This window comes from Hyla sarda, chromosome 6 (assembly GCF_029499605.1).
Source record: "Hyla sarda isolate aHylSar1 chromosome 6, aHylSar1.hap1, whole genome shotgun sequence".
NCBI lineage: Eukaryota > Metazoa > Chordata > Amphibia > Anura > Hylidae > Hyla > Hyla sarda.
In genome coordinates, this window is record NC_079194.1 from 24,172,319 (window position 1) to 24,196,641 (window position 24,323).

The following is a 24,323-nucleotide window of genomic DNA, read 5'->3' on the forward strand; positions in this document are numbered from 1 at the left end:
TTGCTAGGGATGTTGTTGATGACCTCTGACAAGTGTATTTGCAGCATTCTCATTGGCCGACAAGCTAAAAGAAGGAATATGCGCATATGCGAAATACAGTCTCACACAGTAACTAGTATTGGAGCGTTCTTTAGACCAGTGGTCTCCAACTTGCGGACCTCCAGATGTTGTAAAACTACAACTCCCAACTCCCAGCATGACGATCACTATGATGTGTTGTGAAAAAAAAAAAAAGAATATTTATAATTTCAAATCTATAGCGAATATATTCGCAATATTAGCAAATTCGCAAATTTGCGGAATTTGCGATAAAAATTAAAAATGCGAATATTTGCGCCCAACACTAGTTTCCATATCTGGGATGCTACATGGACTAGTTGTTTTATGGGCAGATACTGCTTTATATTGTAAGCAGATGCCTAATTTTTATTTGATTTTTATATCACATGAAGGGGTACTCCGCTGGAAAACATTTTTTTTTTTTAAATCAACTGGTGCCCGAAAGTCAAACAGATTTGTAAATTACTTCTATTTAAAAAACGTAATCCTTCCAGTACTTATCAGCTGCTATATGTTGAACAGGAAGTTCTTTCCTTTTTGAATTTATTTTCTGTCTGACCACAGTGCTCTCTGCTGACACCTCTGTTCATTTTAGGAACTGTCCAGAGAAGGATAGGTTTGCTATGGGGATTTGTTCCTGCTCTGGACAGTTCCTGACACGGACAGAGGTGTTAGCAGAGAGCACTGTGGTCAGACTCGAAAGAACTACACAACTTCCTCTGAAGCATACAGCAGCTGATAAGTACTGGAAGGATTTTTTCTATTTAGAAGTAAATGACAAATCTGTTTAGCTTTCTGGAACCAGTTGATTTGAAAACATTTGCTTTCCACCAGAGTACCCCTTTAAGGGCCCCATGACGATCATTTTTATTTGATTTTTATATCACATGAAGTGTGCCTTATTTTTTTTTTTTAAATGGTACTCCGGTGGAAAACATTTATTTTTTTTTTAAATCAACTGGTGCCAGAAAGTCAAACAGATTTGTAAATTACTACTATTAAAAAATGTTTACCAGTACTTATCAGCTGGGATGTGCACAGGTTGACTAGAAAGGGGGCTTGATGTTACCCATAAAAGTGCCCTGGGCAGTCTGTCATTATCATCAGCTGCCGTATGCTCCACAGGAAGTTCTTTTCTTTTGGAATTTCCTTTCTGTCTGACCACAGTGCTCTCTGCTGACACCTCTGGCCATGTCAGGAACTGTCCAGAGCAGGAGAGGTTTGCTATGGGGATTTCTCCTGCTCTGGACAGTTCCTGACATGGACAGAGGTGTCAGCAGAGAGCACTGTGGACAAGACAAAAAAAAATCAAAAAGAAAAGAATTTCCTCTGGAGCATACAGCAACTGATAAGTACTGGAAGGATTAAGGATTAACCCTTTAACCCCTTCCTAACTAGGCACATTTCTTACATGCCCATAGTCCACACTGGACCACCAGGATGTGTATAGCCTATGGGCAGTCCACAGGTTGTTAACATTAGACAGATATGTGCTAATGTTTTTTTTAATGATAATATTAAATAGAATTCTCCGCACAGTGGTGCCTGCAGATACGGGTTTACATCTTAGCACTCAGAGAACAAGAGCCTCCAGGTCCAGTGACGTAGTGACCAGTAAAGCTCTATATAGTATTATTACAAAGCCTTTGTACTGTCAGAGTAGAAGTGATTCAGGTAATGGAGGAGTAATAACAGTGACATCTATTCTTCCATTGCTGTGAATCTGCAATTGATGTTTCCGGTCCCCGCCGCCCCTCAGTCACTGAAATTAAGCATTTCTTTAAATCCATAAATTGCGCACTCAACCTTGTTCAGTGGTGTCCTAGGGATCTACCTGCTCTACCTACCGCTCATCCAGGTGGTTAATATGGCCAGAAGAATACAGGTACTGTATTTTTACAAGTGAGAAGTAGGTCTACAGGTGAGTGGTAGGTCTACAGATGTGCGTTAAGTCTACAGGTGTGTGGCAGGTCTATAGGTGAGCAGTAGGTCTACAGGTGAGAAGTAGGTCTACAGGTGAGAAGTAGGTCTACAGGTGTGAGGTAGATCTATAGGTGAGCGGTAGGTCTACAGGTGTGTTGTAGGTCTACAGGTGAGTGGTAGGTCTACAGGTGTGCGGTAGGTCTACAGGTGTGCGGTAGGTTTATAGGTGAGCAGTAGGTCTACAGGTGAGAAGTAGGTCTACAGGTGAGAAGTAGGTCTACAGGTGTGAGGTAGATCTATAGGTGAGCGGTAGGTCTACAGGTGTGTTGTAGGTCTACAGGTGAGTGGTAGGTCTACAGGTGTGCGGTAGGTCTACAGGTGTGCGGTAAGTTTATAGGTGAGCGGTAGGTCTACAGATGTGTGGCAGGTCTATAGGTGAGCGATAGTTGTACAGGTGTGCAGTAGGTCTAAAGGTGTGTGGTAGGTCTACAGGTGTGCAGTAGGTCTACAGGTGTGTGGTAGGTCTACAGGTGTGTGGTAGGTCTACAGGTGTGCGGTAGGTCTACAGGTGAGCAATAGGTGTACAGGTGTGCAGTAGGTCTACAGGTGAGAAGTAGGTCTACAGGTGTGCAGTAGGTCTATAGGTGAGTGGTAGGTCTACAGGTGTTTGGTAGGTCTACAGATAAGAAGTAGGTCTAAAGGTGTGCGGTAGGTCTATAGGTGAGCAGTAGGCTTACAGATGTGGGGTAGGTCTACAGGTGTGCGGTAGGTCTACAGGTGTGCGGTAGGCCTTCAGGTGAGAAGTAGGTCTACAGGTGTGCGGTAGGTCTTTAGGTGAGTAGTAGGTCTACAGGTTTGAGGTAGGTCTATAGGTGAGCGGTAGGTCTACAGGTGAGCGGTAGGTCTACAGGTGTGCGGTTGGTCTACAGCTGTGTGGTAGATCTACAGGTGTGCGGTAAGTCTACAGGTATGTGGTAGGTCTACAGGTGTCGGTAGGTCTACGGGTGAGCACTAGGTCTACAAGTGTGCGGTAGGTTTACAGGTGTGCGGTAGGTCTACAGGTGTGCAGTAGGTCTACAGGTGTGCAGTAGGTCTACGGGTGAGCGGTAGGTCTACAGGTGTGCGGTAGGTCTGGAGATGAGCTGTAGGTCTACAGGTGTGCGATAGGTCTACAGGTGTGCGGTAGGTCTACAGGTGTGCGGTAGGTCTACAGGTGTGCGGTAGGTCTGGAGATGAGCTGTAGGTTTACAGGTATGCGGTAGGTCTACAGGTGTGCGGTAGGTCTACAGGTGTGCGGTAGGTCTGGAGATGAGCTGTAGGTTTACAGGTATGCGGTAGGTCTACAGGTGTGCAATAGGTCTGGATATGAGTGGTAGGTCTACAGGTGTGCAGTAGGTCTACATGCTGGGAGTTGTATTTTTGCAACAGCTGGAGGCACACTGGTTGGGAAACACTGAAGAGGGGGTAGGCAGAGGCCTCTAGGTATCTGGATCTTTGTCTTACAAGATTCTTTGTTGTGCACTTTCCCTTTGTTGTGCTTTCTACTCCTTTCTTTCCTTCTATTGATCAGACCTGACACCCGGTATAACAGGTTATAAGTCATCGCTCATCCCTTTTTGTTCAGCTCCAGGAGATGTTTTGCTTCCTAAATCCCTGACGTGAGTGAATTCCTTGTTACCCCACCTGAGGTCACATCATTTATCTTTGTATCATGGTTAACCCACCACAGTTATGGGTCAAATTTTTTGGATTAAAAAAACATCAGAAACCGGCAGATTTTTTTTACAGATTATATTTGTTTAAAAAACAGCTATTTTCTGTTTAGTACCCTAAATATGTACCAAAGTACAGTACATGCCAAAATATGGCTAAAAAAGCCTCTGACATTTAATTTTACAGCCATCACAATTACTACTGTAAATCACAGAAAAAATAATACTTCTATATGATCCTCAGTAGCTTTACATGTCTTTTGTATTTGGCTCACAAATCCTTTGTTCTGCTGCTCACTCATTCTGACATCCACTGCTCAGGAAGGGGTATGTCCAAGGCAAGCACTGAGCCCGCCCTCACTCACCATTCATTCCCTTCCTCCCTGAGTCGGCTGTGCTGTGCTGGGTCTCTTCATCCAATCACTGCAGGCTGCTCTGTAACACCCTCCTCTCTTCACAGTCTGATAGGACAGGAGTGAGCACAGTGGAGTGCTAGTCCCGCCCTCACTTCCTGGACTTTGTCCCTGCCTGTGCTTCAGCTGGGACAAAGATGATGCTGCAGCTGGACAGGATTATTTTCTGGGTGGTATGGGGACCCCTAGTGGTATCTTTTTTTATAAGCCATGATTTCTATAAAAAGGAGATAAAAAAAAAAATCAGGAAATATATTAGAAAGGTTAATGTTTTGCTAAGATGTACAACATATAAAAGGTTTTTGATACTGACAGTGCCCATTTAAACTACTGTATCTGTGTCAACTAAGAGCTGTTTCCCCATTAAATTAAGTCAAATAAAGTGGGAAAAAGATTTCTGTTTTATGGTCCAACATTTCTGTGTAGAGACATGGCCTCAAAATGGCCGTTCATCTTGTTCTATATACAGCATGTTGTATGCTAATGTATTATTGGCTGATGTGGCAGGTCACCTACATGTACCGTATGTGGTTTATGACATTTGTAATACCTAGTAGTTGGCTATATGCAGGGGCGGCACCAGGGTACTGCAGCTTCAGCTTCCATTCACTTCAATAGGAGCTGAGGCTGCAGTAACGCTGTACCACCACTGCATGGAGTATGGAGCCAACTGCTTCAGAAATCATTCTTAAAGGGGTACTCCGCCCTCAGACATATTATCCTCTATCCAAAGAATAGGGGATAAGATGTCTGATCGCGGGGGTCATGCTGCTGGAACCCTCAGCGATCTCTGTGCAGCCCCCTTGCCACACACAGAATTCTGCAACCTCCAAATACTCCCAAGGGACTTCAATAGGCGCAGAAAGGATGAGGAGTTATAGATGCATAAGTAATATCATTTATTTGCAGAACAACGCGTTTCGACACCAGGACGGGCGTCTTTCTCAAGTTCATAGCAGATGTTAACAAAGGAACATATTTATACAAAAAACAAGCAAAAAAGTAATCAACTCACAGTGGGTGATTGCTCCGTCTGTGCCAAACCGGAAATGGTCATCAGAATCACGGCGCACAGACGGAAGTAATGAAAACGGACTACAATACAAACAACACTAAAAAAAAAAAAATGTTGGGGATCGGGTCGATCACTGGCCATTTGTCCCACTATATTGATCTATTTTTACAACCCCTAGTCACTCAATTACCTACATATCTTAAAGATTCGGCTCAACTTATCCGTGAGTTAAATACTTTACAGATTCCAGAGAATTGCTCTTTTTTAACCCTTGATGTTTCAGCACTTTATTCGAACATTGAAAGCACCTTAGGCACACAGTCAGTTTCCCATTTTTTACAACAGGAGGAGTATTTTAATTCAGAACAAAGTGATTTTATCATTGAAGCAATTCAATTCATTTTAGATCACAATGCCTTTGATTTTAACAACCTGATTTACCGTCAGATTAAAGGCTGTGCGATGGGGACTCGATTCGCCCCAAGTTACGCCAACCTTTCTATGGGGCCTTTCGAGTCCCAATACATTGCATAGCCTGATTAAACTTTTTTTTAAATATATTTATTTTTATAGGCGATATATAGATGATTTGTTTTTATTGTGGACCGGCTCGCACATCCAAACACTAGAATTTATTTCCACCCTGAATAACAATAATTGGGGTCTTACATTTACTCCCCCTTTTTCCAGCACATCGGTGCAGTTTTTAGACTTAAAATTTTTTATACCTGACCTTGGCCATTTTAAAACTAAAACTTTTTTTAAACAAGTGGATGTTAACAGCTTTTTAGATTATCATAGTTGTCACTACCCTAAGTGGCTACGCAACGTGCCATATGGCCAGTACCTTAGAGTTCGTAAGAACTGCACCGATGATGCCGATTTTAAAGTTCAATCAAAGATTTTACAAAAATGTTTTCAGGAGAAAAATTATCTGAAACAAATCCTGGTGCAAGCTTATAATAAAACAAAAAATTTGAAACAACAACAACTCATAGAACCAAAAGATAAAAACAAAAATCCAGTGGAACCAATTGAAAACACGATTAAACATAATTTTTTAACTACTTTTAACTGTATTTCTGACATAATAAGGAAAACTCTCATTAAACAATGGCCTATTGTAAAAAGTGATCCCATTTTAAAAGATCTGGTACCGGACCAGCACCGTATCACATTTCGAAAACCGATGTCTCTGCATTATTATTTGGCCCCTAGTAAATATAAAGAAAAAACTATAGTACAACATAAGACACAAACACAGAAACTAGGGTCCACTAGTTGCAAGAAAAAAAGATGTTTGTGTTGCACAATTGTTACGCCGAGCGCTCCGGGTCCCCGCTCCTCCCCGGAGCGCTCACAGCGTTCTCCCATTCGCAGCGCCCCGGTCAGACCTGCTGACCGGGTGCGCTGCGATAATGTTCCCAGCCGGGATGCGATTCGCGATGCGGGACGCGCCCGCTCGTGATGCGCATCCCGACCTGCTTACCAGACTCGTTCCCCGTCTGTGCTGTCCCGGCGCGAACGGCCCCGCTCCCTAGGGCGCGCGCGCGCCGGGTCTTTGCGATTTAAAGGGCCGGTGCGCCACTGATTGGCGCATGGGTTTTAATCAGTACCTTCACCTGTGCACTTGCTAATTTATACCTCACTTCCCCTGCACTCCCTCGCCGGATCTTGTTGCCATTGTGCCAGTGAAAGCGTTTCCTTGTATGTTCCTAGCCTGTGTTCCAGACCTCCTGCCGTTGCCCCTGACTACGATCCTTGCTGCCTGCCCTGACCTTCTGCTATGTCTGACCTTGTTTTTGTCTACTCCCTTGTACCGCGCTTATCTCAGCAGTCAGAGAGGTTGAGCCGTTGCCGGTGGATACGACCTGGTTGCTACCGCCGCTGAAAGACCATTCCGCTTTGCGGCGGGCTCTGGTGAAAACCAGTAGCAACTTAGAACCGGTCCACCGACACGGTCCACGCCAATCCCTCTCTGGCACAGAGGATCCACCTCCAGCCGAATCATGACAACAATCATGCAAGATAACTGCATTACTTTTAAATCTAATATCACAAATGAATTATTTCATATTAGACAAAATTATAACTGCGATACTAACTATGCAGTTTATCTGTTAGAATGCCCTTGTGGATTACAGTATGTGGGCCACACCGTTCAGACGGTGCGGTCCCGCATGAACGCACATCGGTTCAACATTAGGAAAAACTTCCTCTTGCATAGTGTGTCACGTCACTTTTCACACAAGCACAATAGCAATCCAGATTTATTGAAACTTATCATCATTGATGTTATTCCTACAGACCAGAGAGATCGTTTTCGCAAATTGATCCACAAAGAGTCCTACTGGATCTTTAAACTTAAATGTCTCCACCCTGATGGGTTAAATGAGACAATTGAAAATATTACATAATATTAGCATGACCAGTGTTCCTTTTGCTGTTTGATTTCTATAGCAATTGATTTATATATTTTTATAATCCTATATTTATAAAAAATAAAATAAAATTTTAAGTGTTGTTTGCATTGTAGTCCGTTTCATTACTTCCGTCTGTGCGCCGTGATTCTGATGACCATTTCCGGTTTGGCACAGACGGAGCAATCATACACTGTGAGTTGATTACTTTTTTGTTTGTTTTTTGTATAAATATGTTCCTTTGTTAACATCTGCTAAGAACTTGAGAAAGACGCCCGTCCTGGCGTCGAAACGCGTTGTTCTGCAAATAAATGATATTGCTTATGCATCTATAACTCCTCATCCTTTCTGCGCCTATTGAAGTCCCTTGGGAGTATTTGGAGGTTGCTGTATTCGTTACACCTATGCGGTGGCGGGACTGGCTGCATTTTGGAAACTCTTAACAGTGTTGTGCCTGGCATACTAGCACAACTTACCGGGTAAGCGCTTCCAGTAAACTACTGTGAATATCAACTTGCCCGGTTAATGCACTATGGAGCGCTTCTCTTTCTTTTTTACACACAGAATTCTAAACAGTATGTTTAGAAAGCTCGGTTTGGGCATCACGACCAAGGCCCCGGCGTTCGGAACCAAAAGTTCAGAATGCCAGGGGTGGCGTGCAGGAGATTGTGGGGGTTCCCAGCAGCGGGATCCCCACGGTCAGACATCTTATCCCCTATCCTTTGGATAGAGGATAAGATGCCTGTGGGTGGAGTACCCCGCTCAAGATGTCACGGCCATACCCCCTCAATGCAAGTCTATGGGAGGGGGCGTGACGGCTGTCACGCCCCCTCCCATAGACTTGCATAGAGGGGGTGGGGCGTGACATCATGAGGGGGCGGGGCTATGACATCACACGCTCCCAGCATCAGCTTCGGCATTGGGAACAGTTTGTTCCAAATGCTGAGCAGTGGCGTACCCCTTTAAGCATTGTTTGGTGGTATTATTTTGTTCTTCCCAATATCTCAGTTACCTGGTCATTATAAATCAAGCTATACTAGGTGCAGTATGACTTTATTTTGCAGACTAAATAGCCGGGTATGTCGGAAATGCGGGCCATCTGGGTTGCTACTGATTTAAAAGGAGTAGTCCAGTCTTAAGGATAAGGGATAAGTTTCAGATCACGGGGGTCCGACCGCTGGGGCCCCCGCGATCTCCTGTACAGGGCCCCAGCAGCCCGCAAGAAGGGGGCCTGTTGAGCACCGCAAGAAACGGCGGCTGACACGCCCCCTCAATACAACTCTATGGCAGAGATTGCCGAAGGCAGCACTCCGGCTCTGCCATAGAGTTGTATTGAGGGGGCGTGTCAGCCGCCACTTTGTGCGATGCTCAACGCGCCCCCTTCACGCCGGGGCCCTGTACAGGAGATCGCAAGGGCCCCAGCGGTCGGACCCCCCGTGATCTGAAACTTATCCCCTATCCTTAGGATAGGGGATACGTTTTTCAGCACTGGATATCTCCTTTAAAGGGGTACTCGGGTGTAAAATATATATATATTTTTAAATCAACTGGTGCCAGAAAGTTAAACAGATTTGTAAGTTACTTCTATTAATAAATCTTAATCCTTCCAGTACTTATCAGCTGCAGTATGCTCCACAGGAATTTATTTTCTTTTTGAATTTCCTTTCTGTCTGACCACGGTGCTCTCTGCTGACACCTCTGTCCATGTCAGGAACTGTCCGGAGCAGGAGAGGTTTGCTATGGGGGTTTGCTCCAACTCTGGACAGTTCATAACATGGACAGAGGTGTCAGCAGAGAGCACTGTGGTCAGACAGAAAGGAAATTCAAAAAGAAAAGAACTTCCTGTGGAGCATACAGCAGCTGAAGGATTAAAGTGTACTTGTCATCCACAAAAACGTATTATATAATGTAGATAATACAATTATATGTATATTTGAAATATATGGACAGGCATGGAATGTGGGAACGACTGTCATTACCATACATCTCTACCTCGGAGCGCACACTCCGAGATGCACTGTAAACATAAAAATGGCTGTATAAAACCAGTTTATAGATTTTAACAATAATAATAAATATATATATTGAAAGTGTTAATATTTTTCTTGTACAGATGTTTTGTAACATTTGTAAATGTTGTTTCTGTTCCAGATGAATCCTTTGTCCCAGTTTGTGGTCGCTCTTCTTGTTCTGTTCCCTCTCCAAGTCGCTGCTTATTCCAATGGAAAAGTTGAGGCTTCCTGTGTGACAATGGTGCCCAACCATCCTTACCCAATTCAGAACAGCAGTGCGCCGTATACTCTGACCGCATCAAATACCACGTACCAGTCAGGAGATAAAATCACAGGTATGTATTCAGTGATGGGGAAAAAGACTGATGACTTATCCAAGACACTTGGAGCATGATACACCGAGCACACCATGATACACTGACCACACCATGACACACCGACCACACCATGATACACCGACCACACCATGACACACCGACCACACCATAATACACCGACCACACCATAATACATCGAGCACACCATAACACACCGAGCACACCATGATACACCGACCACACCATGATACACCGACCACACCATGATACACCGACCACACCATGATACACCGACCACACCATGATATATCGAACACACCATGACACACTGAGCACACCATGATACACCCAACACACCATGACACACCGACCACACCATGATACACCCAACACACCATAATACACCGACCACACCATGATGATACATCGAACAAACCATGACACACCGACCACACCATGATACATTGAACAAACCATGACACACCGACCACACCATGATACATTGAACAAACCATGACACACCGACCACACCATAATACACCGACCACACCATAATACTGACACACCGACCTTACCATGATACACCGACCACACCATGACACACCGAACACACCATGACACACCGACCACACCATGACACACCGACCACACCATGACACACCGACCACACCATAATACACCGACCACACCATAATACTGACACACACCAACCACACCATGATACACTGACCACACCATGACACACCAACCACACCATGATACACCGACCACACCATGACACACCGAACACACCATGACACACCGAACACACCATGACACACCGACCACACCATGACAAACCGACCACACCATAATACACCGACCACACCATAATACTGACACACACCGACCACACCATGATACACCAAATACACCATGACACATTGACCACACCATGACACATTGACCACACTATGACACACGGACCACACTATGATACACCGACCACATTATGATGCACCGACCACACCATGATACACCGACCACACCATGATACACCGACCACACCATTATACACCGACCGCACCATGATACACCGACCACACTATGACACACGGACCACATTATGATACACCGACCACACCATGACACACCGACCACACCATGACACACCGACCACACCATGACACACCGACCACACCATGACACACCGACCACACAATGATACACCGACCACACCATGATACACCGACCACACCATGATACATCGACCACACCATGAAATACGGACCACACCATGACACACCGACCACACCATGACACACCGACCACATTATGACAAACCACACTGACCACACCATCATACACCGACCACACCATCATACACCGACCACACCATGACACACCGACCACACCATGACACACAGACCAGACATTGATACACCGACCACACCATGAAACACCGACCACACCATGACACACAGACCACACCATGATATACCGACCACACCATGACACACCACACGACCACACCATGACACACCGACAACACTATGATACACTGACCACACCATATTACATTGACCATATCATGACACACCAACTGCCCCATATTACATTGACCACACAATGACACACCGACCACACCATGATACACCGACCACACAATGAAACACCGACCACACAATGAAACACCGACCACACAATGACACACCGACCCCACCATGACACACCGACCACACCATGACACACCGACCACACCATGACACACCGACCACACCATGACACACCAACCACACCATGATACACTGACCACACCATGACACACCGACCACACAATGGCACACCATGATACACCGACCACACCATGATACACCGACCACACCATGATACACCGACCACACCATGACACACCGACCACACAATGGCACACCATGATACACCGACCACACCATGACACACCAACCACACCATGATACACCGACCACACAATGAAACACCGACCACACAATGAAACACCGACCACACAATGACACACCGACCACACCATGACACACCGACCACACCATGACACACCAACCACACCATGATACACTGACCACACCATGACACACCGACCACACAATGGCACACCATGACACACCGACCACACCATGACACACCAACCACACCATGACACACCGACCACACAATGGCACACCATGATACACCGACCACACCATGATACACTGACCACACCATGACACACCGAACACACCATGACACACCGACCACACCATGACACACCGACCACACCATGATACACTGACCACACCATGACATACTGACCACACCATGACACACCGACCACACCATGACACACCGACCACACCATAATACACACGACCACACCTTTGGGTATTTTATCCAGTTCTATGTGATATTATTATGGTCTATTTTTCTTATTTTTTGACAGTCACACTGACGAATACTACAGAAGAGTACCCTATTGAAGGTTTTATGATCCAAGTCCGCCAACAGAACAGTAACACTCCTCTGGGATCATTTACAGTCAGTGGCTCAGAAGTACAGACTCTAACCTGCACCACCGCTGCCGTGAGTTATTAGGGCAAATTCACACATTTGTTGCAGAATTTTCTATGGCTGTGTCATTCCTCTAGCACTTAAAGGGGTACTCCGGTGCTTACACATCTTATCCCCTATCCAAAGGATAGGGGATAAAATGCCCGATCGCGGGAGTCCCGCAGCTGGGGACGCCCGTGATCATGCACGCGGTACCCCGTTTGTAATCAGTCCCCGGAGCGTGTTCGCTCCGGGTCTGATTACGGTCGACCGCAGGGCCGGCGGCGTGTGACGTCACGCCTCCGCCCCCGTGTGACATCACGCTCCGCCCCTCAATGCAAGCCTACGGGAGGGGGCGTGATAGCTGTCACAAGTACTGAAACGATTAAGATTTTTTAATAGAAGTGATTTACAAATCTGTTTAACTTTCTGGCACCAGTTGATTTAAAAAAAAAAGGTTTTCCATGGGAGTACCCCTTTAAACAGATTTATGAATGACTTCTATTTAAAAATATTAATCCTCCCAGTACTTATCAGCTGCTGTATACTACAGAAGAAGTTCATTTCTTTTTGAATGTCCTTTCCGTCTGACCACAGTGCTCTCTGCTGTCAATTTTAGGAACTGTCCAAAATAGGAGCAAATCCCCATAGCAAACCTATACTGCTCTGGATAGTTTCTTTACATGGACAGAGGTGTCAGCAGAGAGCACTGTGGTCAGACAAAAAGGAAATTCAAAAAGAAAAGAACTTCCTCTGGAGCATACAGAAGCTGATAAGTACCGGAAGGATTAAGATTTTTAAATAATAATTTAGTAATTTACAAATCGGTTTAACTTTCTGGCACCAGTTGCTAAAATTTTTTTTTTTTCCACCGGAGTACCCCTTTAAATAAATTCAGAAACACAGACAACCCAACTACAAATGTTGTCTGACATAGACACGGCAGATGTCTATGTGAGGGTCTAGTTCTGTCAACATTAAAGGGGTACTCTGGTGGAAAAGTTTTTTTTTATTTATTTATTTATTTATTTTAAATCAACTGCTGCCAGAAAGTTAAAACAGATTTGTAAATTACTTCTATAAAAAAAATCTTAATCCTTCCAGTACTTATTAGCTTCTGAATACTACAGAGGAAATTCTTTTTTTTTTGGAACTCAGTGCTTTCTGCTGACATCTCTGTCCATTTTCGGAACTGTCTGGAGCAGCATATGTTTGCTAAGGGGATTTTCTCCTACCCTGGACAGTTCTTAAAATGGACAGAGATGTCAGCAGAGAGCACTGTGCTCGTGATGTCAGCAGAGAGCTCTGTGTTCCAAAAAGAAAATAATTTCCACTGTTGTATTCAGCAGCTAATAAGTACAGGAAGGATTAAGATTTTTTAATAGAAGTGATTTACTAATCTATTTAACTTTCTGGCACCAGTTGCTTAAAAAAAAAAAAAAAAAAAAAGTTTTCCACCGGAGTGCCCCTTTAAGTCCTTGATGTAGTCTCAACAGAAAGAAGTGTTGCAGAGTGTTAGATGTGGCTATTGCAACATTAGGCCAATGCAACATTGGTGAAATTTTGTTTCCTGCGTGGTCAAGCCAATGTTTAGGTATTGGTGAACTTTCAAATGGAAATGTGCCTGCCTATAGACTTTTATGGGCAGTTGTAATCTGATACTTCAGTGAGCCGATCTGTCCTGAACTGGACTTAAAGGGGTAATCCACTGCTCCAGCATTCTGAACATTTTGTTCCGAACAATGGGTGCGGGCTGCGGGGGTTGTGACGTCATGGCCACGCCGCCTCAATGCAAGTCTATGGGAGGGGGCGTGGTGGCCGACACGCCCCCTCCCATAGACTTGCATTGAGGGGGCATGGCGTGACATACCTAGTGGCGTGGCCATGATGTCACGACCCCCGCAGCCCGCACCCAGCGTTCAGAACAAAATGTTCCAAATGCTGGGGCAGTGGAGTACCCCTTTAAGTCCAGTTCATGACAGATCAGTATCAGGTTACAACTGCCCATAAAAGTCTATGGGGTGGGCGGGGGGGGGGGGGGAGTCAGAAGAATGGCAGGAGCAGACTGAGAAACACACAGACTGCAGAAGCTTGTAGTATGGTACGCATCAGATGTGACCCCAGAGAAGTCAAATTCATCCTGGTGTTTTTTCTTTTTTTTTTGTGTGACATTTTTGGTCCATAAATCCACTCATTATTTTTTTTTTGTTTTTTTGTATTGTATTAAAGATCCACTCCAAGCACGCAAAAGTAATACTTTGTGGCCTGTAAAGCCACCCCTATGGCATACAATATAGTTAGCTTCCTTACTGGTGCCTAAATGAGCCAGTTTTCAGCTCCCCCCCAGACCTGGATCACGTGACCAGTGTGTTTGTGCGCGCGCCCTCTATTCAGTGCAATGACCGCATTTCTTTGTTTCTCCTTGGAGTGAATGGAGAAAGTGAGTCTGTTTGACGATCACTTGATCACTAGGACCAGAACCGATGATCGTCCGATAAAGCCCCTATAGAAATGAACTACACTAGATTATATACCAGTACATTATATAGGTGTCTAATGGGCTGCAAAATATCTCTTAGGGTGGGAGTGTTTCTTTAAAAGCTGCAGCCCCAAAAAATATATTTTTATTTTGGACATATTTTGGAAATTTAGGGGGAGATTTATCAAAATCTGTCCAGAGGAAAAGTTGCTGAGTTGCCCATAGCAACCAATCAGATCGCTTCTTTCATTTTTGAAAAGGCCTCTGAGAAGTGAAAGAAGCAATCTGATTGGTTGCTATGGGCAACTCAGAAACTATTCCTCTGGACAGATTTTGATAAATCTCCCCTCTATATCCTAAAAATATGTCCTAAATTAGGTTCCAAAATACATTCCAAAATTTGACATAAATGGCCGAAACTAAAGTTGTGACCATTCTTTTCTTGCCCCACAGGAAACCACTTTTACAAGCATTGAGTCTGTGATAGACTTGCAGGTGCAAGGGGAGGGACATGAGAACAGTGTGAACCAATCAGGAGACAGGAGGCGTGTCTCAGACCACCTCAGGCCTCCCCTGTAGCTAAACTGTAGTCACAGATCACATGCCCTCATAGAACTGAGCTAAAAAGCAGCCAAAGCAGCAAGCAATAGGAAAATAAATCACAGGAATGCACCCAATATACGTACCGACCTACATATCAGATTTGCGCCCATGATTGGACAATCCCTTTAATTGTCTATATATTATTTACAGAGCGCAGTGAGTCACACATCTGACCTGGCAAAAAGTATTGTGCAGGTGACCTGGATTGCACCGAAAGAAAACATCTCAGACATCTACCTAAGGTAATAAGGTAACAGGGCACAGACCTAGATCTATGGATATACCACAGTCTTCATCATGTATGATCCTTGTATTTACATCTTTCTAGGGCCACAGTTGTTCGCAACGGATCCATTTTCTGGACCAATTTAGTTGGACCGAAACTTACATACGTTGGCTCGGGAGGATCCCATTTAACTGTAAGATAATTTGGGGATTTTATTTATTTTTTAATAAAGTGTAGAGAATTAAAGAGCTTGTCTGATGAGGGATGGAAGGGTTTGCATATTTGTCATCCAGGAAACAGCACCAATTATTGCCCACAGGCTGGGTCTAGTATTGCACTATCTGCCCCATCCAGCTTGACCATTTCAAATTGAAATATTTTTTTTTCTAATTTTTGGTCATGTGGTGGCGGGGTGTGATGAGGGCAGATATTGTTACCCTAGGGGCAGATGGCATTAACCCCTTGTATTCTTGACTCCAGGGCATGGTTTAGTCTAAAACCACCCGAAGGTATACCGCTTGATCCTGGGCTAGGCACGGGGCAATAAAGACTCCAACGCCAAGTTACGGACAACGGTAGAACGGTGTCCATTTTAGGACATCGTCAGACGTAACTCCGTCCTCTGTCAGGTGAAACGGCGTCCCGACTCCTCTCTCGAGCCACTCTCCGTCAGGCATCAGCCACAACTCTCTCCTCTCTCCTTTGTTATCCTAAAGTCTCTCATCCGAAACTCCATCATCCCTCAGACAAAAGACTTTCCTGCCATGTAGCAAAGCCGAGTCAGTGTCGTCTCTCTGCTATACGGGTTCTGCTGTACACGCTATTCAGTGTCGGCTCTGCTATACAGACTCTGTAGCACATGTAGTGTCTGTAGTACACACATGCAAGTTTCACAGTTTTGACTCTGCTATACAATGCTGTGCAGCGTCGGCTCTGCTATGTGGCAGGGAGAATCGTCTGAGGCATGACGACGTTTTGGACAACGGAGTTTCCGATGAGGGAGGATGGAGTTGTGGCTGAAGGAGGACGGCGATTGTTCTGAGGGAGGAGGCAGGACGCCATTTCACCTGAGGGAGGACAGAGTTGCGGCTGACGAATGACAGCGATTGGTCAGAAGGAGGAGGCAGGACACCGTTTCTCCTGACGGAGGACAAATTTACGTCTGATGACTGACGATGTCCTAAAATGGACACCGTACGGTAGCTTTACTGAGGGTAGACAGTTGGTATAGTCTATACAGTTCAGCCAGGGCCCAAGGAGGTGACCAGTGACGCAGAGACCTTAAGAGCTTGCTGGGATTGTAGTAGGACTGGACAATTAAATACAGACCACGCTGACTTGACAGATGACAGGGACTGACTTGACTTGACGCATAAAGCTGTGACTTTATCTTACTTGACTTGATGGCGGCTGCAGGACTGGACTTTGAGGTCTCCAACACTCTGGACACACACACTAGACAAGACTGCACTGGACCTCAGCAGAAGAGAGAGAAGCTCCACCAAGGGCTTATATGGGGGAGACTAGCAGGGGGCCCATAGGTCACTCTTGGGGTCACCTGTATAAATTACATGAAACACAAAGCGCTTCCTTGTGCGGGATCACCGGGAGAATTTCTACAGCTGAAAACGTGGATTCGCTCACCTGGTGGGGTTGTGCAGAATCCAGGCACAACACTTACAATAGCGTGGATATAATGTAGCTGCTGCGGCTTCCCAAGGCCAAAGGACTCGGCCTAGTAGATCGGTGGAGCCAGGATAGGAGAGGACGGGAAGCTGGAATCGCACTGCTAGATGGTCAAATGCACAATGCAATAGGATGTGATAGAGATAAGGTATGTAATCTTTCATTCTTTCATGCGACGTGTTTCTGGGAAGAACCCTTTCATCAGGCATCAGTTTCTTCCCAGAAACGCGTCGCATGAAAGAAATAAAAGATTACATACCTTATCTCTATCACGTCCTATTGCCTTGTGCATTTGACCATCTAGCAGCGCGATTCCAGCTTCCCGTCCTCTCCTATCCTTGGGGTCACCTGGTCACTGGTACCTCCTGGGTAACAATCACATGACATAACTCTTAAAGATACAACACATTTTATAATACAATACACTGCAGAACATATGTACAGGGGGGAAACAGGTACAAGGGGCCCTGGGGACACTGAAGGAGACTGCCTGACAGGACAGCAAGGGTACAAGGTAACACCTCCCGTACTGGGCCACCACAATCATCTCATTTATTCTGTGTTTACAGACAAAGAGTCAAATAACCTACTAGTAAATGGCTTTACCAATTTAAAGGGGTACTCTGCCCTTAGACATCTCATCCCCTATCCAAAGGATCTAAGATGTCTGATCGCGGGGGTCCCGCCGCTGGGGACTCCCGCGATCTCTTGGCTGCACCTGGCATTCGTTTTGAGCGTCAGGTGCAGCGCAGGAGGCTCGTAACATCATGGGCACGCCCCCTCAATGCAAGTGTATGGGATGGGACTTGCATTGAGGGGGGCGTGACAGTTACGTCACGAGCCTCTGCACCACATCCGGCACGGAGCGAGTGGGACCCCCGCTTTGGTTAGGGGATAAGACGTCTGGGACGGAGTACCCCTTTAACCCTTACACACACTATCATTAATCTGCGGCACACTTCACTCCCCAATGTTGCTCTAAGCACCACCCATGAAGCAGGGGTGAACATACTATATACTACATAACAGTGTTTTTCAAACTGTGTGCCTCCAGCTGTCACAAAACTACAACTCCCAGCCGATTGTCCACAAATCAGAGAATGTTTAACCCTTTGTAATCCAGATACAGGTGTAAAAGCTTTGGGGGGAGATTTATCAAAACCTGTCCAGTGGAAACGTTGCTGAGTTGCCCATAGCAACCAATCAGATTTTTTTCTTTAATTTTTGAAGAGGCCTGTGGAAAATGAAAGCAGCGATCTGATTGGTTGCTATGGGCAACTCAGCAACTTTTCCTCTGGACAGGTTTTGATAACTCTCCCCCTTGATCTACAATAAGCGTCTCACCAGACTTGGTCGTGTTTTTGGCCTCCGTTCTTATTGCATTGTCTTGTTTTGCCTTTTAGGCTCCTCTGTGTCTTACATATGTATCCATACTGTTCAGTGTCCTGCTGACGCTTTCTTCGCGATTCTAAAACGACGTTCTCAACATCTCGAGATTATCACGTTCGGGCTGCGGAACTTACAAGAAACACAGAAGCATTCGCGCCAGTGTCCATCCAAAAGATAGAGATCTACAAATGGAAATATTCCATGATATATTTAGCTTTTTTTTTTCCAGTTTGCTTGGACCAATTTTGTACATTTACTCCCCCCCCCCCCTCCTTTTTTTTCTAATTTGAGTGATTATAACTGTACAATGTATATTAAAATCTTATTTTCAGAAAAAAAAAAATATTATCTGTTAAAATCGGTCTCTGACCATTACTGTGTCCACTTCATAAAACGCTATGTGATAGCCTGGGGGAGTTGGGTGTAGGGAGTGTAGCTGTGCTGTTACTAAGGGTGCCTGCTTAACCCTCTCTATTCGTGACGCCAGGGTGAGGGGCTATTCTCTGTATGCTTGTCCTACCGCCACCCTTCCCAAAAGCGATAGGGAGATAGGAAATAATTGATTGTCCACAACCGGAGATTTGCAGAAACTTGTCAGAACTTTTACTGAAGACTTTAGGCCATAATGAACAGGAACAGTCCATATAACAAAGTCTATTAGAGCTTGACAAGTGGTTGGGACCTCATGAGTCTATTGAGCTTAGGAAGATAATTGTTGCGATGATCCACTGGATTTAGGGGTTTAGATTCGGTCCAGTAATCACGCTAGCTTTAGCGGGGATTGAGATTTTAACTGACGGTTTAGTTTTAAGCTGAGGCCAGCAGGCTTCTAGCCTAGCTTGTCTTTGTAAGTTGCGCAGATCCGTCCTGATAGTCCAGCATCCATGAGAGCAGCAACCCAAGAGAGCGATCATTGGCTGCAGCTCCCTTATATGGGCAGGGGCCGGACTTAAGCTCACTGGTCCATACAACTGTCAATCTCCTGTACAGAGAGTTATGGGTAAACATGTGACCCAAGGACCTCCAAAGGTCCTCCAACATACCATAGAGGAATCAACATGGTCACATGACTGAAGGTCCTGCGACGCTAACAAGGTATGTAGACTAATATACATTATATTAAATATGCACATTATTAAATATATATAATAGCATTATGAAATTATGAAAGGAGAAGGCGACTAGGGGCTGTACAACCTGGGGGACCCTACCTGAATGTAATAACTGTGACTTTGGGGACCACCATACAAGGTACGGTATGTAATACGGTACCAGCACAACACAAAATGCATGTAAAGTAGGTCTTCTAGGTAGCTTCCCTTAAAAACCGAACCCATTAAAGGGAACATGTCATCACTTTCATGCTGCATGAACCATGAATCATCAGGGTGGTCCCCGTGTCTTCCCTCCATCCCCACCAGCCTTGATTGATAGATTTCTACCCGTTTGCATATAGAAAAAAGGCTCAAGGCCAGTGGGATGGGAAAAAGCCACAGGGACCAGCTGAATGTCCACCAAATGCAGTATTTCCCAACCAGGGTGCCTACAATGCAATGCATGCTGTGAGCTGTAGTTTGCAACAGCTAGAGGCACCCTGGTTGGGAAATACTGACCCAATGTGTCCAGTGCTGGTAAGTCATAATGGGTCATGGTCATTGACAAGTCCATGGAAAAGCAGCCTCTTAAAGGGGTATTCCAGGATTTCTTTCTTCATCCTTTGAGCTCATGATGCCAACTTAATACAGTGTAATTTGCTTCTTTTACCTCTGTGCGTTGCTTTGTCCCGTTTTCATGCTCAGGACCCACACCCGTTAGTGCTGTAGTGCAAGTCTTTTTATTTTACTGTTGTCCCTGAACTTTCCCAGCATTCCATGCAGCCAGAGACAATAAGGGAGATTTACTATAAGCTGTTTAAACTCTTTTTTTCTTGTCTAAATTTGTCGCTGTCTATTTTTTTGCGACTTTTCTGTCACAAATGGTTTAGAACTTTTCTGTTCCTCGAAAGCATAAATGTCTAAAATAGACCGACTTTGTTCATAGTCATGTATTTATCATGTGTGATATTCGCAAACCTCGTATGCGACAGTCGCAAATCGGCCATATACGCGGAAACTTCAGACCAAGCCAAACCTGGCGGAAATGTTGCCCGTATTAGGAACTGTCCACAGCACCCTAGGTTGGCCTGGGTATTTTGTTTGTTCATGGCCACTTCTTTATACGGGCATCTGGGGAGATTTATTTAAACCAGTCTCTAGCAAAAGTTGCGGAGTTGCCCATAGCAACCAAGAAGAATGCTAATTTCATTGCTCACAGGCATCTTGAAAAATGAAATAAGCGAGCAGCTTAATTACTCGAGCCTAGTGCAACACCCTTTTACCCAGGTTAGGAAAAATATTCCCCATTTAGAGAACACTAAAACAGCAATATTCCATACGTCACTTTTCCACAGTTGGAATAATCTAGCTAAACAAAACAGAACGAGCCCATATGGGAGATTTAGCAAAAGCGGAGGAAAGGAAAATTTGCACATAGTAACCAATACCACTACTTCATTCATTTGGAACAATGCCTCATCAAAATGACCTAAGTTGGAAGATTGGTTGCTAGGGGCAACTTAGCTTTTTCCCAAGTTCGCACAAAAAAAAAAAGAAAAAACGTTAAAGACGTTCCCCATCCCCCCACCCACATTCCTAGGCAATTAGAACGTACGAATGGCAAAAAAAAAAAATGAAAACTAAATAAAAAATAAAGCGAAAAAACAAACCTCTTCTGCTAAAATTTGGGAAACACTGGCCTAGGCAGAGGAGGTTGTAGTTTAGCAGTAAAAATTATATTTGGAGGCTCAAAGCTGGTAGGGGGCGCTATGGTTTAAGACAGGGGTCTTCAAACTTTTTAAACAGGAGGCCAGTTCACTGTCCCGTTGGAGGGACGGACTATAGTTAAAAAAAAACCTATGAACAAATTCCAATGCACACTTATATATCTTATTAGTGGACTAACCCTTCACCCCTTAACCCCCCCCCCCCCACATTAGGTTGGCAGCATAGTTCCTCCCACATTAGGTTGGCAGCATAGATCCCCCCACATAAGGTTGGCAGTATAAATCCCCGATATTAGGTTGTAGCTCCCCCACATTAGGTTGGCACTATAGTTCCCCCACATTAGGTTGTAGTTCCCCCACATTAGGTTGGCAGTACAGTTTCCCCACATTAGGTTGGCAGTATAGTTCCCCCCACATTAGGTTGGCACTATAGTTCCCCCACATTAGGTTGTAGTTCCCTCACATTAGGTTGGAAGTACAGTTCCCCCACATTAGGTTGGTAGTATAGTTCCCCCACATTAGGTTGGCAGTACAGTTCCCCCACATTAGGTTGGCAGTATAGTTCCCCCACATTAGGTTGGCAGTATAGTTCCCCCACATTAGGTTGTAGTTCCCCCACATTAGGTAGGCAGTATATTTCCCCCACATTAGGTTGTAGTTCCCCCACATTAGGTTGGCAGTATAGTTCCCCCACATTAGGCTGGCAGTATAGTTCCCCCACATTAGTTTGGCAGTATAGTTCCCCCACATTAGGCTGGCAGTATAGTTCCCCCACATTAGTTTGGCAGTATAGTTCCCCCACATTAGGCTGGCAGTATAGTCCCCCCCCCCACATTAGGTTGGCAGTATAATTCCCCCCACATTAGGTTGCCAGTATAATTCCACCCACATTAGGTTGGCAGTATAGTTCCCCCACATTAGGTTGTACAGGGTGGGCCATTTACATGGATACATCTTAATAAAATGGGAATGGTTGGTGATATTAACTTCCTATTTGTGGCACATTAGTATATGTGAGGGGGGAAACTTTTAAAGATGGGTGGTAACCATGGTGGCCATTTTGAAGTCGGCCATTTTGAATCCAACTTTTGTTTTTTCAATAGGAAGAGGGTCATGTGACACATCACTTATTGGGAATTTCACAAGAAAAACAATGATGTGCTTGGTTTTAACATAACTTTATTCTTTCATGAGTTATTTACAAGTTTCTGACCACTTATAAAATGTGTTCAATGTGCTGCCCATTGTGTTGGATTGTCAATGCAATCACTCTTCTCTATATACTACTATATACTACTATATACACACACCGCAGGAGAAATGCTAGCACAGGCTTCCAGTATCCGTATACACTGCTATATACTACTATACACACCGCAGGAGAAATGCTAGCACAGGCTTCCAGTATCCGTATACACTGATATATACTGTTACGCCGAGCACTCCGGGTCCCCGCTCCTCCCCGGAGCGCTCACGGCGTTCTCCTGTTCGCAGCGCCCCTCTGCTGACCGGGTGCGCTGCGATTATGTCCCCAGCCGGGATGCGATTCGCGATGCGGGACGCACCCGCTCGCGGTGCGCATCCCGACCCGCTTACCAGACTCGTTCCCTGTCTGTGCTGTCCAGGCGCATGCGGCCCCGCTCCCTAGGGCGTGCGCGCCGCGTCTTTGCGATTTAAAGGGCCGGTGCGCCACTGATTGGCGCATGGGTTTTAATCAGTATCTTCACCTGTGCACTTCCCTATAATACCTCACTTCCCCTGCACTTCCTTGCCGGATCTTGTTGCCATTGTGCCAGTGAAATGTGTTCCTAGCCTGTGTTCCAGACCTCCTGCCGTTGCCCCTGACTACGATCCTTGCTGCCTGCCCTGACCTTCTGCTACGTCCGACTCTGCTCTTGTCTACTCCCTTGTACCGCGCTTATCTCAGCAGTCAGAGAGGTTGAGCCATTGCCGGTGGATACGACCTGGTTGCTACCGCCACTGCAAGTCCATCCTGCTTTGCGGCGGGCTCTGGCGAAAACCAGTAGCAACTTAGAACCGGTCCACCGACACGGTCCACGCCAATCCCTCTCTGACACAGAGGATCCACCTCCAGCTTGCCGAATCCTGACAGTAGATCCGGCCATGGATCCCGCTGAGGTCTCGCTGCCAGTTGTCGCTGACCTTACCACGGTGGTCGCCCAGCAGTCGCAACAGATAGCGCAACAAGGCCACCAGCTGTCTCAACTGACTGTGATGCTACAGCAGCTTCTACCACAGCTTCAGCAACCATCTCCTCAGCCAGCTCCTGCACCTCCTCCGCAGCGAGTGGCCGCATCCAGCCTCCGTTTATCATTGCCAGACAAGTTTGATGGGGACTCTAATCTTTGCCGTGGTTTTCTCTCGCAATGTTCCCTGCATTTGGAGATGATGTCGGACCAATTTCCAACTGAAAGGTCAAAGGTGGCTTTCGTGGTCAGCCTTTTGTCTGGGAAAGCCCTGTCATGGGCCACACCGCTCTGGGACCGCAATGATCCTGTCACTGCCTCAGTACACTCCTTCTTCAGGAAATTCGAAGTGTCTTCGAGGAACCAGCCCGAGCCTCTTCTGCCGAGACTGCCCTGCTGAACCTGGTCCAGGGTAATTCTTCTGTTGACGAGTACGCCATCCAATTCCGTACTCTCGCCTCCGAATTATCCTGGAATAACGAGGCCCTCTGCGCAACCT

At 45.5% G+C, this 24,323-nt stretch overlaps 2 protein-coding genes across 3 annotated transcripts in view; both read left to right on the plus strand.

Moving 5' to 3' along the window:
- Positions 1 to 16,059, plus strand: part of LOC130275412 (putative ferric-chelate reductase 1) — a 46,470-nt gene extending 30,411 nt beyond the window's left edge. Inside the window, exons 2-5 of one of the 2 annotated variants that reach the window (XM_056523336.1) lie at positions 9,695 to 9,890; positions 12,307 to 12,446; positions 15,646 to 15,737; positions 15,824 to 16,059. In XM_056523336.1, the coding sequence (XP_056379311.1) occupies positions 9,695 to 9,890; positions 12,307 to 12,446; positions 15,646 to 15,737; positions 15,824 to 15,923 (528 nt within the window). In that variant the 3' untranslated portion in view covers positions 15,924 to 16,059. Of the gene's footprint in view, positions 1 to 9,694; positions 9,891 to 12,306; positions 12,447 to 15,645; positions 15,738 to 15,823 lie in introns of those variants that run through there. The other variant, XM_056523334.1, reaches the window with a different exon arrangement.
- A 2,200-nt stretch (positions 16,060 to 18,259) lies between these two features.
- LOC130275411 (putative ferric-chelate reductase 1) overlaps positions 18,260 to 24,323 on the plus strand; it is an 89,104-nt gene continuing 83,040 nt past the window's right edge. The window contains exon 1 of the mRNA XM_056523332.1: positions 18,260 to 18,320. The gene's annotated coding sequence lies outside the window, so the exon portion shown is untranslated. The remainder of the gene's footprint in view (positions 18,321 to 24,323) is intronic.